Source organism: Lissotriton vulgaris, chromosome 1_1 (genome assembly GCF_964263255.1).
Source record: "Lissotriton vulgaris chromosome 1_1, aLisVul1.2, whole genome shotgun sequence".
NCBI classification, from domain to species: domain Eukaryota; kingdom Metazoa; phylum Chordata; class Amphibia; order Caudata; family Salamandridae; genus Lissotriton; species Lissotriton vulgaris.
In genome coordinates this window covers 1,386,987,197-1,387,006,709 of record NC_141685.1, presented here as the reverse complement: position 1 = coordinate 1,387,006,709, position 19,513 = coordinate 1,386,987,197, and the positions used below count along the sequence as shown (strand labels likewise).

The 19,513-nt window shown below is 48.5% G+C and overlaps 1 protein-coding gene across 2 annotated transcripts in view; it reads right to left on the bottom strand.

The window, feature by feature from the left end:
- CADPS2 (calcium dependent secretion activator 2) overlaps window positions 1-19,513 on the bottom strand; it is a 2,357,592-nt gene that overhangs the window by 677,301 nt on the left and 1,660,778 nt on the right. For both annotated transcript variants that reach the window (XM_086966845.1, XM_086966848.1), the window contains exon 14: window positions 5,859-5,960. In XM_086966845.1, the coding sequence (XP_086822971.1) occupies window positions 5,859-5,960 (102 nt within the window). The remainder of the gene's footprint in view (window positions 1-5,858; window positions 5,961-19,513) is intronic.

Sequence of the window (19,513 nt, the reverse complement as noted above, 5' to 3'; positions counted from 1 at the left end):
CCTTTTGAAGCAGCAGGTGCAATGAGTGTGCACACAACATCTTTGCCATCTTATTTTAAACTTTAAATAAATTGGTGATAAGGAGAGAGGTGCGATTTGGATCTGGCTCGCTGTTTCTTTGTCTTTTATATTTATAATATAACATAACATAACAGGGAATTCTCACTAATAGACTGTAATCAAAAGTTCTCCTTTGACTCATTTGGAATTTGCCAAAAGCATCTATGGTGCGGAAGCACCATTAGCAGCGATTTCCCTGGGAACCATAGATCCAATTCAAATCTTACGTGCTCTGGCGGCTTTGGAAGCATTCAGCGTTGCAGAGAGGGTCCTCTCATGATCCTAATCAGTGAAGTCAGCCTACCCATGGTAAACACAGAAGCACCTGACAGGTGCAGGCTCTCTCCATCGAGCTGGGCTGCTGGATTGTCTGAGCGATCGGAGAAGATCTCACTCCATGAAGACAAGGTAAGTCACAATTCTCCTCAAGGAAGCCCAGTGAGGATGTGATGTCTGAGGCAGCATACTTTACAGTCCTCTAAGAATCAGTCAGGCACAGGCCTAGGTGTGCAGGCTTGACCCGCCGGTTACAGCTGCAATCTTCTGTCTTGGTAACGCCCGAATTTCTGGCAGTGCGGGTCTCAGCCGCCCTTTCTGACATACAGAGTTGCCACGGTACTCCCAGCTGAAGGGCAGACTCCTTTGGCACATTAACCCTCACCACAGCAGCCCCTCCTGGCAAAAGGGGTCTCTGATTAAGGCTTATCAAGTCTTGATGTTCTGGCAACAAACAGTTCAATGATGGCCCCTCCTGGCACTCATTGTGCATGCACTGCACAGCACTGCATAGTTCATGTAATGTATTCCTCACAAGAATAAACCTGCACTATCCACACATGCTGCACAGCACTGCTCTATCCCTGCACTCTATGCTTCCCAGGCACACATGCATTCAGCACAGAGTCTCTGCCCCTATGCTACGAAGCACTCCATATCTACCATATGTAGGCCAAGGATGAGTTAAGCATACAGCAGCAGAACTTTAAAAAAGGTAAGCATCACTCCAGTGACACAGGGTAAAACGGACCTATTCACTTCTACTGATCACTACACAGTATGCTGCCACCACTGCGCTTGCGCTGCTTAATTCTTGGTGAAGGCGGCCTTCTTCCATCACTATGAGGTAGAACTTTGGGCACTCCTGCTGGTCCAACAAGACTGCAATCTGTGAGACAGGCCTATGTCATGGAACACATGTATGATTTGTGTTTGCCTATGACAACAAATCAATATTAGGGATCCAGATAACAGTACAGTTAGGCACTCTGGGCAGGGGCATACATGCAGAGGACTTTTCTGTCCCAACACAGGGAAGTCAGCTTCTACAGGATCACTGCAATGGAAATCAATTATTTCATCCTAGAGAAAGACAGAGGGGCAGAAAGATGCGCCCCAGTTAATTGCATCAAGTACTACCTACTCCCAGTCATGTTTGCATGAGGCATCACTTACACTACATGTCACCGGCGCTGTATGACTGGAGCATCAATTATACTACCTATTACATGAGCTATAGGAACGGACTGGCACTCACACAACTTCTCAGAGGCACTAGACGTATGGAGCACCAATTCTATTACCCGTCACAGGTGCTGCATGAATGATGCATCACTTACACCGCCTACCACAACTACCTTAGCAAAGGAGCATTACTGGTATGATCAATTCCAGCCTAATGGATGGATGGAGCATCACTTGTTCTTTCTATTTCAGGGAAAGAATTTGTGCAGCATCCCTTGCACTACCTGCCCGGCATCATGTAGGCATTGAACTTTACTTATGCTGCCTTCCACAGGTCATTTCTGGCTGGAACTTTACTCATTCTTCCTTACACAGACCATGTACACATAGAGCGTCACTAGCGCTGCGTGCATGCATGCCTGGAAATTCATCTGTACTCTATGCCACGTCAGGAGCATCACTTGTATTACCTGCCAAGGGTTCTCAATGCATGGAGCATGATGTCTACTGTCGATCACAGGTAATGTATGCCTGGAGGACCAACTCTAGTTCCTACCCCAAGATAATGTCGGAAGAGAGCAACAAGTGTGCCATAAATTGCTCCGCTGGCATGGCTGGCACTCCCTGTTCCATGGTGATGCTAGGTGTGTTACCCCACTGGATGACCTCCCGACCACTCTCCTCCCTCCGTTTCCCTTTGCCTCTCTATATTGACCCTGCGGTGACTAGCAAGACACTTTATAGCACAAAACTTGCAAATAAGGAAGCGATGTTGGTTCACTCTATAAAATCCTATGGTTCAGATCCTAAAGAGTCCACTTGCTGCATGCGCCCTCTGCTGGCTAACACCGGGCACTGCCCACAGTACATAGTGGGCTGGGCAGGCTCAGATTCCAAGGAGTGACGGGAAAACGGGTGAGTGGTCCCTAGCCAAGAGCATGGCACACTTGTGTATGTGGGAGGCTACCAGGGAGCCACCCCAAGAGAGGCACCGCTCCAGGCGCATGTGGAGGGCCTCATGCGAGGGAAGAAGCTATCCTAGTACCCATGCACGATGTCTCGCGTTGCTGCAATCCTCAAAATTAAATGTGTTCTTCAAAGCATGACTGAAGAACCACCAGTGAATATTAGACTAGCTGCAGCCTGTGTCCTCTCTTTGTGGGTGCGCGCGCCCTGGACAGTAGGTGTTTATACATGAGGTGATCAGGCGTGAAAGTGCTTGTGGTTTTCGGAGAGCGCCTCGGGTGCGTAAATGCCTGCAGTGAACTCCGGTTGGCAAAGCGGCTTGAATGCGGCAGCCCTGTGTCTTCAAGGCACGGATAGCACCGCTCCCCGGGGGAGCGTCAGTAAATTAAACAAATAGATTTAAGCGGCTTGGGCCTGGTAATCCATGCTCAATAAAACTCAGGGTCGGCGGTTGCACCGCCCTCGTTCCTCTCGCGGCATCTGAATAATGCGGGCCCTGCCGGCGCCCCTCGGGGGAGGGAAGTCACCGATCTTACAATTACAGCTCGCATTTCTGATTCCGGGCCCCACAGGGCACGTCCTCGAGTGGGGTTAATCTCACAGGATCTGTACGGCGTCTAGGCTTTTAAAGTGCGTGTAATCCCAATTCAAACAGACAAACTGTACCACCCCACTGGAGTCGGGAGCACCAGGCACACTTTAGCTCACACATTCTGTGTCAGGGGAGCGTCCGAACAAGCGATCACGTTGGTCCAATACCAGACCCAACCCCTCCAACAGTCAGAGACGTTTTAAGTCCTGGGCAAAGTGGGCTCTGGCCCAGGGTCATAACCTTTTTTTTATGGGGGGGGCTGCTTGTTAGAGCCAGCTCTGTTGTGCTGAGTCTTGCCCTGAGGACCTTGAATAATTCAGAAGTTATTTTAAATGCTGTTTTCCTTTCATTTATGTTTAATGCAGGTGATGTATGGGGTTTTAATACAGACATTTCGCCGAGTAATGTTGTGTTTTTATTTAATGCAACATGCATAAAAAAGTTATTTTTAGATTAAAGCAGGACTTCACATAGGAGACATGGGAGGTGGTCCACAGAGATTATTTGCAGTAATATTAGTGAGCCAATGCGGTGTTACAAAATTGAAAACACACCACTATCCCTAAATCTTAGATGTACATACATTTAGAATTTAGACTGTCATTGCCCTGGTCAAAGAGGGCATGAAGGAGCTAAAATTAGATTTCAAATTCAAAGCTGTTCCAAACAGCGGCCTTCAAAATACGTTTGACCCTGATTCTCCAAAATCCTTAAGATGTCCCTGCAGGAGCTCTGCTGAATGGCTTACAGGCCTCTCAGAAACACAGGTACTCGCGTCAATTTACACCAGCAGATTTCATCTGCTTAAAACAGGTGCAATGTGCAGTGAAAACATTTCTGACATTAATGAGGAATAACATTCGGAAACCATGCAGAAACACTTCTGCCGATATGCCATATTTCTCAGGGGTCAACATGCGAAGAGCTGGGTTTCCTACACCCCTGGGGCACTGGCATTGCCAGGGTACAGGGACACCAAGGGAGGAGCAGGACTCCAGTACCTCCTATACGCAAGCCCAATAAATTAAAAAAACATCACCACCTTGGCTAGAGTCAATGCATGAATCAACATACAGCCAGAGCTTCAAACCATGCTCAAATTACCCCAGGGCTCATATTGTGGCCCAATTAGTAGTCTGAAAGAGCTTGAAGGTTTTTCATGCTTATGTTATTGGCTCCTGGCAGCAACATCTGGGGTTACCAGACTTGCACCAAAACAGAAATCTAAAATACATTTCTTAGTGCTCTACTCTGGGATCCTACATGCACACCCCATAGGTGCACTGAGACTCTTAGGCGTCACAATCCATCACGCTTGAGGCTTAGTAAATTGACACCGGTAATTTACTAACTTAATAAGTTTTGCATTCCACCACTGCCCCTAATAATATTGAAAGTACAGCAATTGAAAACATTTAAATGACGGATTGCACTTTTTTGTGCAAACAACAAACACAAACATTGGACTGCACATATGTAACAATTTCTGTTCCTCGTAACTGGTGATATCACATAGTGTGAAAATTAATTAATCGTAATGTGTCAATAACTATGCATATGCACTTTAAATTATACGTCGTTTTTCTTAAAACGAGGGCACTCTTTTTTAGATACAACACATTAGTGCATATTATATTTTATAATATGTCTTTGTAAATCATGTGAAGTCCTCGAAGGATCAGAGGTTCTAAAGACATTGACACAGCAAGGCAGCATCAATTTGAATGAAATTAAAAGAAGAAATGCTTCAGTTTGGACTAAAATATCCGAGAGAAACGAATACTCCTAGCACAGGCTATTTGATAACACCTTAGAATACAGTTTGCGTTCTGCCCAAAAGAATAAATCAAGGCCAACTAATGTCTTCAATGTGTTTGTTGTTTGAATTACTGTCTGTGTATGAATAGAGCACTCATCGTGAAATTATAATTAAATGGTACTGTGCGACACGTTGCCTGGCTTTGATGAATACCATTACAATATCCTTGCATGGAAAATAAAATGAATTTCTGTGAGTTAATTACAGGAGGTCGTAACTGACAATAGATGACTAAGAACACACCACTATGTGAATACTATGATTAACCCCTCACCAGGAAACACTTGTACTAAACAGCTTTGGTTCCCAATTACATGTTCCCACCCCGTGTTTTTACATGACAGCTCGGAGTGGGTAACATCACCTGAAACATTTGAACATGGTCGTAAAAAACTCATAGATCAGTATCTCCATAATGTCCACAAACACAAGGCACGTTAGTCCCCACACAACCGCGTTGTTACATCGCATACCTTTACAATGCTAGTCGGAACAACAACTTGCTGTAGGGGGTGCTGGGGGCGTTGGAATAGTATAATTTACTATTCCAATTCCAGACTGTACAACAGTAGGGAAGGTGTTCGATTTTAAATCCAACACCTTCTGTCCCGTACAACGCAAGTCGTTGTTTCGACTTGCATTGCAATAGTATGTGATGTAACAACACGGTCGTTGTAACAACCCCGTTGTAATGGCATGTGTTGCATCGCATGCATTGTAAATGCTGTTTACCGTGTTCCACAGCAACGTGGTCCCTTCTTACCTCGCTCCTCAACTGTCCCATTATTCATGGAAAACCTTTTCGTGATTCCCGAGTTCCATCTTTTAGTGAAACCAGAGTAAAAGCTAAACTTTTCACGCGAAGTTAAGCCGACTCTTCTTTTTCGGCACATCTCTACCAATCAAACGCCCTAGACAAACTTGTGCCAACACCTAGACACTATACAGAAACCAACATACCTGAAGTGACTTATCTGGTTCACCAAGAGAGCCGAGAGTCTTTCTTTAATCTCTTCGAAGCGTTCCTTTTCTTCAGTGGTTACTGTTCCGATCCCGTCAGGCCTGTAATATCAAGGTACAGGTCAGTGAGCGGCATACAATTCATGTAGGCACACCGGCGGAACTCAAACAACCAACAACGAATTTGGACTTCAAGATTCAAGGTAAACAGCAAACAGTTTTTGTCAAAAAATGACCAAAAGCAGAATCATAAAAAAGTCAGATCATAAAGGGCTCATGCAGGCGTGCTTAGAAGGGTCACATTCAGGGCAGACTTTTTGGGTAGCCTCACAAGACACATTTTTTATTTATTTATTTATTTATAAAGTTTTATATAGTGAGAACTTGATCCCGAAGGATATCAGCGCGCTTTACAATTTGAGACAATTAAATAACTTCTCACCCTATTCCCCTAAATTGAATCTAACTGGGGTCCACTTACATAGTCAAGGACAATCTGTCAATAGACCAGTACTCCTAGACCTATGTTGGCACCCCGTAGACAGATTTTTTTAACCACACATAGGACAACACAAGTCATTAAGGGCTTCTGGGACTGTGAGAACCCAAAGACTCATCCCTTTAAAGATCAGTACATCACAACACATTAACCACCCACAGCTCAGCTTCCTCTTATATTACTCACCGTGGACCATGTATAGCCTCCACTGCTTTTGCCTAGGTTTGCAGTATAGAAGTACCCTATTCATACATACATACATACATGAGAAAGTCACAAATTCGACAGCCAGTGCAGTGCCCCTTTACCAGAAGGTGGTGATAGGTTTTGGAGACTCCGATATGTCACAGATACTCATAGGATTTAGGCTGAATGGAAGACCCCCTTTCACCTCACGGGTTGGAGGGGCCTGCACTGTGCCCCTAGTCAGTGGGATGGAAAGTGTGCCATGGATCATAATGCAAATAAGGGAAATGTCTCCCCTCTACACCTTGATGTAAATAAAAAATCAGACCTTTCTAAATACAGTGGGCTCCAGAACCCTTGGATTCCCTTGACAGCACCTGGAGTAATGCTCCTGTCCACGGCGATAGGGGCCATTTGCGGATGTTTCATGCAAAGTAATAAACATGGCCTTCCTCTTAGTCTGGAACGCACCTAGTTCCTCCCGCTCACAGCACATTCGTTCGGCACGGTATGGCGATTTGCAATGGATATGAATTTGTCAATCAACTAAATGGCAATTACCAGAGAACACCAATCCAAAGTCGTTCTCTATATAATCAGCAAGCCAGGCACATTAGTTAAGCTATTCAACTACCCAAAGCACACTGAACACCTGTCATCACATTATATTGACACATTATTTGAAACTTTGGTGCGGCTATTCAGCAATATCCTGCCCCACAGGTCTTGAATGACTAATTTGCAGTATTCAACAAGTGTGTCCAGTGGTGAAAAGATGGAGGCATCAAGAAACCGGGAATGAGTTGAACATTTAAAGAAGGCCTGAAGAAATATCTGATCTTCATTACTAAAGCTATATTAGCTTCACATCAAACGTATGCATCGTTCAAGTCATAAATGCAAGATCTTTGTGACTGGCACTGCACTGACCATAAATCCACCCCTTTGCTGCAAAAAATCAAACGTTTGTCGCAGATCATTGCAACTTGATTTCGGAAAGCATTCAAAATATTTGCTTCTCTGCCTTCCAGATGCAGTTTGAAATACCACCCCATCAACAAAAATCTTTTTACTAGTCAGACTTTCCTCTTCCTCCAATTAACAGAACCAGGCTAAAATCATTGCACACCTGACTTACAACATAGCAACCGTATCCTAAACCAGAACCTATATTCATGATTTTCGAGGTGTCTTCCAACATGTACAGCAAACAGAAAATGGCAATAAACAACTTTGGAATGCACCTGTTCATACTGGACGACCAATATCATAACCTTGACCTGCCACCCTGCTAATTCCACTGTGTTTACCGCTCTAAATCGTCACCCTTGATTAGCACGTAGCCACCACACAAGAACTATTCCGAACTTTCTGTGCTACAGCTCCCTGGGGCAACAGCCCTTTTGCACAAGTGGCTTGAGACTTCTTCTATTCAATGACGTGGAAGTAGAACACGATCAGCTGGCCTCCAAGCTGCACGATGAGCTTTGTGGTCTGTCCCTCAAAACACATGACTTAGTTTTGGAGCATACTGAGCCAAAGTGCACGTCTTACGCAGTGGAAGAGGACCGGGCCTGAGTATTACCCGTGCGGTGTCTTTCACAAACAATGACCTGAGATTCACAGAAGCCACAACACTTAAGGTTTCTTGTTCATCAAAAATAAATACTAGAGATTCAAAGAGTTTTGTGTATGAAAAGAGATCTGCTTTAATTGAACTTCTTTCAAATCTCAACCCAAGGCCAAGGCTTCCAAGGCGGCCAGGTAGGATCTTATTGTAGGCCACGCCGGGGACGTGAAGTCAAGCCCTTGCATGTCAATCTAGTAGAGGGCACAAAGCTCTGGAGAAACAAAGGGGCGGTGGCAACAAGGTAGATGTGCAAACATTGTGCACCACTCACAACAGAAACTTTACAGCGCGCTCTTGATCCTACCCTCCACGAGCATTGACAGCGCGCAACGCAAGGCTTGTATCTCTTTGTTCGCCACACATGGATTGTAATGGAATCAGATAATTAAAAAGTTGCAAAGTACCTGGGAAGAATAGATACAGCATGAAACTAAATTGAATATTTTCCTCATTAATTGTGTTTCTTTTTGGAAAACGATTGACATTCATAATGCTACATTTCATAACGCATCATTCAATGGCCGCGCTGATGGGGCCTGACAAAAGAGGACAAATGACTTCTGAGGAGGAACAAAACCGGCAGTCAGTCAAACAAAACGAGGTAATTAATTTTTCAAGCGGCATCCATAACTTGTACTGGACGGGGGCGGGCGGTGTTCGGATCTCAGACAATCGTGTCAATGGGACGAGCCTCCCCGCATTGAGAGCACGCGAGGCTGCTTTCACGCACCGCCATTGTGCGGGAATTACAAACCCCGAGGAAGGCGGCCTTATTAGCTGCCTTCAGCTCATTTGACCAGCGGAAAGCTTCGCGCGCTGACGCGCCCTCCCAGCCTCACAGACAAAAGGCAAACTTCCTCAAGTGTTTATTCAATTACAGCCTCCGCGGAAAATGAATATTTGCAGATAAATTAAACGGGAAACGTGAAAAAACGCCATCGTCTCCAAAGAATCGCAAAAGAGCAAGCACAAGGAAGCCATTCATTATGGTGAAACAATTTGACTTATTTGATTTGTTAGAGGCGTTCATTCAGTTCTACTCCAGGTGCAGACTCGTATTTGATAGCTCCATGTTTAAGACGCCCTGCTTCCCGCATTCGCGCCTACAAGGCAGAATGCGTGCTGCACATACATGCATATGTTTATTTATCAGCAGTAAACGCATTTTAAAGGAATAGTGAAGTTACACATAGGAAACCACCGGTTAGCTTTGACTGCCGTGTAACGCGCCCCCTGAAGGAGGGGTAAAACTCCATAAACCCTCATGCGACATTTGCACTTAGAGGAAGGTTTATCGAGAATTGCAGAGGCCGCCGCATCCCCCCCGAAGGGGGGGAGGAGGCTCAAGGGCCGGCGCCTTAACCCACGCCGAGCCCCAGTGGAAGAACCGGTTCTGGGCGCCCAGAAGCGGCAGGAAGACTTTAACACCTCGCAGGGGAACATCCTGTTGACACCAAGGACCCCTCAGCCAATCGGGGGGGGGGGGGGGGGACAGCATGGTACAAACCCCCCAATGGGGTGGCCAGCTACAAGGAACGGACGTACAGAAGTGGGGGGATATAAGCCACCGCTCCCACCAGTTAGCTCCTAATTTTTTGCGGAGCGGGGGAAGCGGCGCACCTGAACTTTTGGAAGACTTAGACGGTACCCCGTGGGTTGGTACGAAGCAAGCTTCGCCGGAGGAGAAGGAGGAAGGCGCCCGCCTTTAGGAGGAGGGAGTAAATCCTGAAAGCCGAAAGTCCAAGAAAGTGGGCAGAAAGTAATGGAGGTGCGCCTGCTCCCCGCCCGCCGGAACCGACAAAAGCGCCTAGAGCCAGAACGGCCTGGGGCAGGAGAACTCGAGAGGAGAACTCGAGCCCCCCCCCCCTTCTCGCACGAGGCGTAAGGAGAGAGACGATGGACCTGACCGACGTGCAGCTGGGCGGCAGGGCGATCGAGGAAACCCAAGGTACTAGCGAAGCACCTAGAGCCAGAACGGCCGGGGTCGGAGAACTCGATCTCTGTCTCGCACGAGGAATAAGAAGAGAGAGGGTGGACCTGACCGACTGCACAGCAGGATACAGGGATGAGCGGCCATACGGAGCAAGACGCTGCGAACGAGTCGTGGGCGAAGAAGGACAGAAATTGGCTCCGAGGCTGCAACGCTCGAATGCGAGCGCATACTGGTAAGCGGTAGCTACGACCAAGGGTGAGGCAGCTGCGCTCCGGTGGGCCAGAGGAAGGCCCAAGTCGGTATTACAAGGAGGGCAAGCGCAGCCGCGTGCGTAATATTTCTTGTTGAAATCCAAAGGCGGCAAACGGCAAATATAAAAAAAAAAAAAAAAAAGATAGGTGTCACCGCTCACCAGCTTGGGCGAAATGGCGCTGCTAGATCAAGGAAGTTTCTGACAGTCACAAAGCCTAGCCCGCACGGGTAACGTGGCGGTCCATGGGGCGCGTGTAACGCCCCAGTCTCTATAGACGCGCGTTCAGATCCCGGTGTCACAATGGGCCGGCTTTGGGCTACAACTGCGAAGGGGTAAAGTTATTTAGGCAGAAGGCTCGCGTGAGGCGTGCACACCGAGTCAGTCACGCCACGGTGGAGCTCCCCTGGGTTGAATTGTGGGGAGCCCACTGCTACCTATGGGGTCCGCAAGGCCTCCCTCAGACGGAGGTGGTTCCTTTCAGGTCAGGGACACCTCAGCTGGGGAGGGGAAGAGGGAAGGCCTAGGTGCGGCCTATTGGCGGAGTTTCATTGTGGGACCATGAACTGCAAGGCGCTCCTCGCAGCAGGCCCACTTCATTCGATAGCTTTGCAATCTTCCTTGCATTAGCCCCCCCTTTTTGAACAAACTTGGGAGCAATTCGAAATTATTTGAAAGATCAGTACTAAAGGATATAGAAATATCTCTAATGTTCAGTTTTTTTTGGTTCGGCGAGGGGTCTCCTTGGTTTTACTTTGGCCTCGTGTTGAACCAAAGCCTAGCAAGCTGTTGTATGCAGCCCCCTGCTGCCGGTAAGAAGACAAAGCCCGCGGGTTATAGGAGGGGGTCTGCCGGCTTTAGAGCTGGAAGACCAGGGTTTCGGGCCTCGGGGCCGACTCCCACTTTAAAAAAAAAAAAAAAAAAAAAGAAAGACTGCTGGCGGGCTAGTTCAATAGTAATTAAGACCCGCTATAGGGCCGTGTGTGATCGTAAGTGGGAAGGGAAGAATCCAGGTTGTCAGGCGAGATGTATCATAGACAGCACACACGATAGATTGGGCAGACGGAAAGGCACGCTAGGCCAGGCAGGCAGAAACGCTTACCTGGCATAACCCCACAGGGCACCGCAGAATAATTGCCCGGGATAGGGCGACTGCGGCACAAGGGAAGGGTATAGAAACGAACGAGAAGCACCAAGGTATGGTCATGTTGCGTGCAGAGTCTCCCTAGGACATAGAATCGGTTTACATGCACGGAACCCGGCGCCGAAATAGCTCAGTTGAAAGAGCGCTTGACTGAAGATGTAAGGGTACCAGGTTCGATCCCAGGTTCCGGCAGATGCTCAATCCTCATCCCAGTCCTTAGCGACTGGTTATTGATGCATCACAAAGTCCACTGACATCAATATGGTATAAAGAAAATGTCTACGAGTAGAAGTACAGTATTTGGAAAAGGCCACGCATCGTGAGGTGTGACACCAACAGGCATAGATCGGTACGAGAGTCTAATAATACTAGCCAGTTCCAGAACTGGGGCCACAATTTGACTAGTACTCTTGCCACTCTCGCACGGATAGCAGAATTGACCAAATCCACACGACACTGGTCTTAAATATAAAAAAAAAAAAAAAGACCTTACTGGTGTCTTAAAGAAACGAGACCCGGGTTAAAAAGGTAACACATCCACAAGGCAGGCTGTGTCCGTCGGTAGACCCGACTGTTGTACCAGCAAATCGGCACACACATTTGGCGTGCCAAGCATGCACTACCTCCGACAATGTAAGTGTAGGGCCTCTCCCCTGGCATGATAACCGGTGAAGCACTGTGGGTGAAGCCAGGCGCACGCGCCCTGCAATACGTAAACACTGTTGGGGAGATGAGCTTACTCTGTTGCAAACTCCCACCGAGCCAGGGGGTACACCAAAGGAGCATCGTGGTGCGCATTTCTTTCAAAAGAAGGGCAACACCGGCCTTGAGTAAGGCTGTTCGTTTGTGCGATGGTGGATGCCTGTCGACAAGCGGGTAATCCAGTTATAGGCGCTGACCACCACCTGTTCCCAAGCGTCACGTTCGTAGAGGCATCACCTGGTGTATCAGTGGTTTTTTCTTTACCCATCACCGGGGCCTGGGGGTTCGACATCAGGGTCACAGGTTCTAATCCCGGTGGGGCCCAGCCAGCCTCTCATGCATCTGGGGTCGATAAAACGAGTACGACCATGAAACAGCGGTTAATCAGCAGCGAGGGAAAGCGCTTTCATAAATACACAGGTTCGGATATGTCATGCCAAGGAATCCCAGAGCATGGCAGTGTTGGGCAGAACGGTAGCAAACTGTCGCACACCGCCGCAAGCGCTCCAGTGGTACTGTGTTTGTAACGCCTGACATTGTTTAAAGGGTTTTAAAGTAGGCAAGGCTTCCGTCGGGCCTAACTACGTTAACTTAGCAAGCAGAAGAGCGATGCCTCAGAAATCGAGCGGTCGTTAGGCAGCCGAGTGAGACTATGTCGCGTGAGGAACTTGACATATTGGTTGCGGCCTGACCGCCCCCCGGATGTGAACTTTGGGGCCCTCAGACCGAAAACGGTGGAAGGGGAGCACTGGGGATGAATACATATGCCACAGAGTGGGCCTTTGAGGTGCAAACAGTGCGCAGCCAATTGGCTTGGTTTAAGTGAGGGCGGCCGCCTGAAGCCCGATGCGAATATCACGACACCTAAGGCCGGCAGATTTCATTGTTAAGCGCTGGAACGCGCAAAAATCACAGAAGGCCACAGTTCCGGGAAACCCCCGTGGAATATTAAGTTCACTAGGAGTGGCTAACCTCCAGGTCGGGCTGGGAACGGCCGGGCAGCTAATACAGCATAGTGGTTAATCGACCTGTGGAGGAGGGTGAGGATAAACGCGCCGCACACAGGCGGCTCCCACGTGGCTGACAGAGCCAAGCAGCGTTTAAAAAAAATAAAAATAAAAAAAAAAAACGTAGAGGGGAAGGCAGACGGCTGCCGGGCACGTGTTGCCATTGCGTACCGCAAGGAAAACAAGAGTTGATTGTCGCGCCGGGTGCGAGGGGCCCCGGGCGCAGATCCTGCGCCCACCTCGGCGTGGAAAAGGAGGGCCGGCCTCACAAATAAATGGAAAAGCACAGCTGCGCAAAAGTACGCAAGGCCGGCTCAGGATATGTGTGGCGGTTGTCCACATTGGGTGTTGTGCAAGGTCGCACAGACCCCCTCGGCCACGACCGAGTATGGCTGACGGAAGAAGGGGTGAGAGTCAGCGAGGTGCCGTCCGGTGGCGCAAGTGCGCACTTAAGCCACAAGAATCACGGGAGCTGGGGGGAGCCGCAGGAAGACGTGCGCCTCCCTGCGGCGTGGCGGGAATGGTTACAATCGGATGGCTAAGGAGACACACCAACAGGGCGGTGTGTAGAAGTAGGCCACTCATTTTGGGATGCCGCACGGCAGGGTGAGGTGGCCTGGCCAAGGAGGGGAGTAGCGAACGGAGACGGCGCTCGCGGCCCAGACCCGGCCGGACGGCAGGGCACATAAAGGTAGCGAGTTGGGGCCTAACTCCTTGGAGAAGCTACCCCTCCATACACGCAAGGGCGTGGGTGACCAGCCAAAATGGCGGTCCCTGAGGTAACACGACAATGAGGAATACCAACGGACCAACAAAAGAACTGGTTTGGTAGGCGTGCCATCTACGAACTGAATGTACCACGAAATGATCTGCACAATATGTTGATTGACATGTTTATGACCCAGATATGATTTATGAAAATGATGATGACATGTATGATTTATGACCCAGAGATGATTTATGATGATGATGGCATGTATGATTTATGACCCCGTTGTGATTTATGACCACGGCAATGGCATGTATGATTTATGACCCAGACATGTTGTATGACACATTTATGACCCAGATATAATTTACGGGATATTGTGTTGACATGTATATGACCCAGATATGATTTATGATCCCAATAAAAAACTGCGGCCAACAACCACCACAACAATTACGAGCTTGTTGGCTAAGTGTGTTGGGGTTAACATTGGTTTGGGTCTTTGGGTAGATACTTCCACGGTATGGGGGAGCGCGGGGGTTATTGCAGAGGCCGCCGCATCCCCCCCGAAGGGGGGGAGGAGGCTCAAGGGCCGGCGCCTTAACCCACGCCGAGCCCCAGTGGAAGAACCGGTTCTGGGCGCCCAGAAGCGGCAGGAAGACTTTAACACCTCGCAGGGGAACATCCTGTTGACACCAAGGACCCCTCAGCCAATCGGGGGGGACAGCATGGTACAAACCCCCCAATGGGGTGGCCAGCTACAAGGAACGGACGTACAGAAGTGGGGGGATATAAGCCACCGCTCCCACCAGTTAGCTCCTAATTTTTTGCGGAGCGGGGGAAGCGGCGCACCTGAACTTTTGGACCCACCCACCCACACCTAGGAGCCAGCAGTTGTCGCAGTGCTGGACAGGAACACAAGCATTGACGGGAATGGTTACAATCGGATGGCTAAGGAGACACACCAACAGGGCGGTGTGTAGAAGTAGGCCACTCATTTTGGGATGCCGCACGGCAGGGTGAGGTGGCCTGGCCAAGGAGGGGAGTAGCGAACGGAGACGGCGCTCGCGGCCCAGACCCGGCCGGACGGCAGGGCACATAAAGGTAGCGAGTTGGGGCCTAACTCCTTGGAGAAGCTACCCCTCCATACACGCAAGGGCGTGGGTGACCAGCCAAAATGGCGGTCCCTGAGGTAACACGACAATGAGGAATACCAACGGACCAACAAAAGAACTGGTTTGGTAGGCGTGCCATCTACGAACTGAATGTACCACGAAATGATCTGCACAATATGTTGATTGACATGTTTATGACCCAGATATGATTTATGAAAATGATGATGACATGTATGATTTATGACCCAGAGATGATTTATGATGATGATGGCATGTATGATTTATGACCCCGTTGTGATTTATGACCACGGCAATGGCATGTATGATTTATGACCCAGACATGTTGTATGACACATTTATGACCCAGATATAATTTACGGGATATTGTGTTGACATGTATATGACCCAGATATGATTTATGATCCCAATAAAAAACTGCGGCCAACAACCACCACAACAATTACGAGCTTGTTGGCTAAGTGTGTTGGGGTTAACATTGGTTTGGGTCTTTGGGTAGATACTTCCACGGTATGGGGGAGTGCGGGGGTTATGACGCGCGCAAGTCCAGAGCCGCTCCCGGGGCTCAGAAGGATGCACCGGGCCCTGGGGCCACCTCCTTCCCTAGTACTGGACTCCTGTAGTGCAGACACACCACAGAAAGTCCCATACTTGGTTGACTGAGCCATTACGTTTAGATGAGACAGGCGTGACCTGGTGGTGCAGAGGACTTCCCCACTGCTCAGTCGGGAGCATAATCCTGAACAAGGCACCCACACACGGTTGCACCCAGGGGCGCACCTAGACCTCAACTTCTGGGGGGGCTAACACTCCAAGCCAGGGCTGGTCCTAGCACTGGTCGCACACGGGGCAACAGTCTTTTTTGGCACTCCTCCCCCATTTCCTCCTCCTCTATGAATTCCCTCACTACCACTCACCAACAATGCAGCTTTCTGACAAACATTTCACTTTTTTATAGGGCCACCCATAGTTTACTCACACTCAGTACTGCAATCTGCATGGTACACCTTCTTTGTAGCAAGTACATTAACCCTCCGTGCTGCGTGGGTGACAGGAGTGCCCATGTGAGTGCCCGGTGAGCGATGCAACAGTGTGAGAGTAGGGTAAAAGGAGTGACTTGAGGGTGAGTGAGGTGATCATATGAATTTTTGTGGGGATGTAAGTGCAGAGTGGGACGAATGAATGCATGGTTAGTGATGGGCTTGTTTGAGTGAGATTGCAGACTGAGCAGTGAGGGGGTCAAGAGAATGAAGTGTCCCTTGATTGCAGGGTGAGTAGTGTGCTTGTGTGACTGCAGGGAGAGGTACATGGTGAACAGCGCAAGTGGATTGTGATCGCTGTGAGTGCAGGGTGAGTGTAGAAGTGAAGGCCGAGAATGAGGAGTGAGTTGTCTGAATGCAGGGTGCCTTCCCAGACACTTGAAGTAACTCAGCTTGTTATTGACGGCTGGGTAGGGTTTCAGACATAAGTTAAACTATTGCTACTATGGCATTAATCAGGGATCGAGGGTGGGGGAAATAAATAATGTGCTGATCCTGCAATAAACTTCCAGTTTTATGATTAGCCCCTTCGCAGCTGGGCAAATTCCCATGCTGTGCTGGGGGGGCAGGGGGGGCCCTGTGCTCATGACGAGGTCAGCTCGTCATGAGCCACGGTGGTCGTGTGCTCATGACAAGCTGAGCTCGTCATGACCACACCCGTTTCTTTAGAATGTTTGCACAGCAGGGGAATTAGCCCAGCATGCAAGCGTTCTAAAGGTCATGACAAGCTCAGCTCGTCATGAGCACACGAGCACCGTGGCTCATGACGAGCTGAGCTCGTCATGAGATTCGAAGGGGTTAGGGTTTCTAGCTCATTATTTTGATGCCCCAGACAGTAAAAAATAAGCAGTCACCTAAATCCATATTTTCGGCACTTTTCTGTGCATACTTCAAACAGCAAATATAAATAGAAAGCACTTATAATTGTGTTCTAGGGCTGCCTGAATGATCCAGGACTGACAATTAAAGGGACCAAAGCCAGAAAAGTTGCATTACAAATGAATACATACTTTTTTATTTATAACCCTATTTAGTGTCAAGACGAGGTCTTTGCAGGCTCTTTACACAACACATAGCCGGCATTTTTCTTTTGGCAACCCTACTTCATATTCCTTTTCATGAAATGCATTCTTACACTACAGCAGTACATGTAAAATACAAATGTAAGGAATATGCAGAGTGGGGGCCTAAGGGGTACTGGAACTACAAAAAAAACGAAGCCTCTGTAACCAGTTTAGAAAGGTATGTAAATATGCAAATGGTCTTTAAAGATCTGTGAAAAACTCAGGCGGGCGTGCCGGAGATGAATACTCCAGACACTGCCCATTGGAGCCGACAGGAGCTCGAGCTGCAGCTGCCGAGGCTAAGACATACGACGGGGGGAGGGATTTAAGGGGGCGGGGTGGGCTGATGCCCTTTTTGCCCTATGGGTGTTGCGCACCTGGTTGCACCGTCATTAATATAGGGAGGCGGGCGCCTTGTGACATCACCAGGCCCCTGGCCTTCCTCTTGCAGTAAATAGGATCTATTGAACAGTACAGTGGTGGGTCCACACCCACTGCACCCATATTCACATATGGGGCAGCAGCAGGATGTGCAGTGGCATCTGAGCTGCTACTCTGGCTCTTCTCCTGCCGGGAGGTCCCACCTGTGAATGAATGAATCTGCAGATACAATGCACTCACACATGGGTGAAACGGTAATCATGCCTATTTGCAGCAATCCTGTGATACAATAACGTGCATGCAACTTTCTTGAAGAAGAGACGTCCAAACCCTTGCTCTCCACCTCTTCTATGCATTACAAATATACCACATAGTGGTGAGACTAGAAACAGCTTTTTAAATGCAGTCAGGGGAGGCTCCTCCATGTGGGCAGAGGAGCATCGCCCCACTGCTTGCTCGCAATGAGAGAAGCAGTAACATAAAATCGTATAAATACCCTTCTATGTTACTGCTTCTCGCACTGCAAGAAAGCAGAAGGGTTTGGTTGGTCATGCAACAGGGGAGGAGTGACTAGTCTAATGTTGCAGGCCCTGACTGGTTGGTCGGCCCTCTGGTGTCGACCAAACCAGTCATGCCCACTCTGCCATTTGCTCCATGTAGGCCTACATGGAGGAAATGGCCTCCACATAGGCACCTGGCTGCGTGCTGTCCCCACCAATCACAAGGCTGCCATTGCAGCATTTTGATTGGCTTAGGGGAGGGAAGGGAAGCTGCCTGCTTCCTGCAAGGAGCAGAGAAGCCGAGAGGACACGGGACCGGATCGGGCGGGCTAAGGTAAGTTACAAACATTTTTTTTAAATTAAAGTTAAACCTCCCCCGCATGACCCCCCCCCCCCCCCCAGCCCCCCACCCGCGAGTCATGCTGGCTGTTACTGAATGCCGTAGAATAGAATTTTACCCCAAGGTGGGGACAACATATGCATTTCCTTTCCCAGAGATGTATTCATGCAGTTTATGCATCCCTTATGTACTTACATCAGCTCTGATAGCGCATACTAACTGGAAACACGATCTATGCTGAGGGCGGATGCTTGGTGGGCTGTGTATCTGGAGTTGCTCCGTTTCCAACATCCTAGAACTCTGTGTGCCAGGACTATGTAATGTCATGGTGTGGAATGTTCAATAGTGGGAGAGTCCACTAATGCCAGTTGCTGACTGTCAGTAGCTGGCTTGTATATGATGCACACTTATATAAGTGTGCACCTTGCATCAATCCAAACAACCCTTATGGTGTTTTAGTGGTCTTAGACAACCTTAGAAAGCTAATTGGTAGCTGTGGAGAGTAGCCTTCAGCCTTAGTCCAGAAGGAGTGTAAAGCAGCTTGTTTTACCAGAACATAATCTTATAGGTATAGATCAAGTGAAAAGGAACCACACAGTGTATTTATAAAAATATATATTTATTATAAGACACTCACTAACATATGCAGATATCTCCTAGCCAGAGATATACACAATGCACACAATACTTTCTGATAGAAACAGGTAAGTAGCACATAATACACAGTGGTCACCAGGGGGAGACCAAACCATATACTAAAATAGTGGTAAGTGAATCACGACTCGATTCAAGACTATACCCAAAAGACGTAGAAGAAACCAGGAGACCGTGTGCAGAGTGGGAACATGACTGCGGGATCAATGCAAGTCAAGGGGTAAGTCACAGTTGCAATTTTAAAGAAGAAGGACCCTTCCCAGTGGTCCCTGAAGAAACTCGGTGGAAGACAGAAGGTTGTAAAGCCACCCCACCCATGGATACCTTAGGAACCAGGATACCTGCACCAGGGAAGCCGGGTGCATAGGTGTGAAGTGGCGTTGGAAACCAACGTCAAACCCAATAGAGGACTTCAGAAAGATGCCGCTGCTGGAAATGGTGAAAGTGTCTGTGGAACCCAAAGGTGGAGTAACTGCAAGCAGA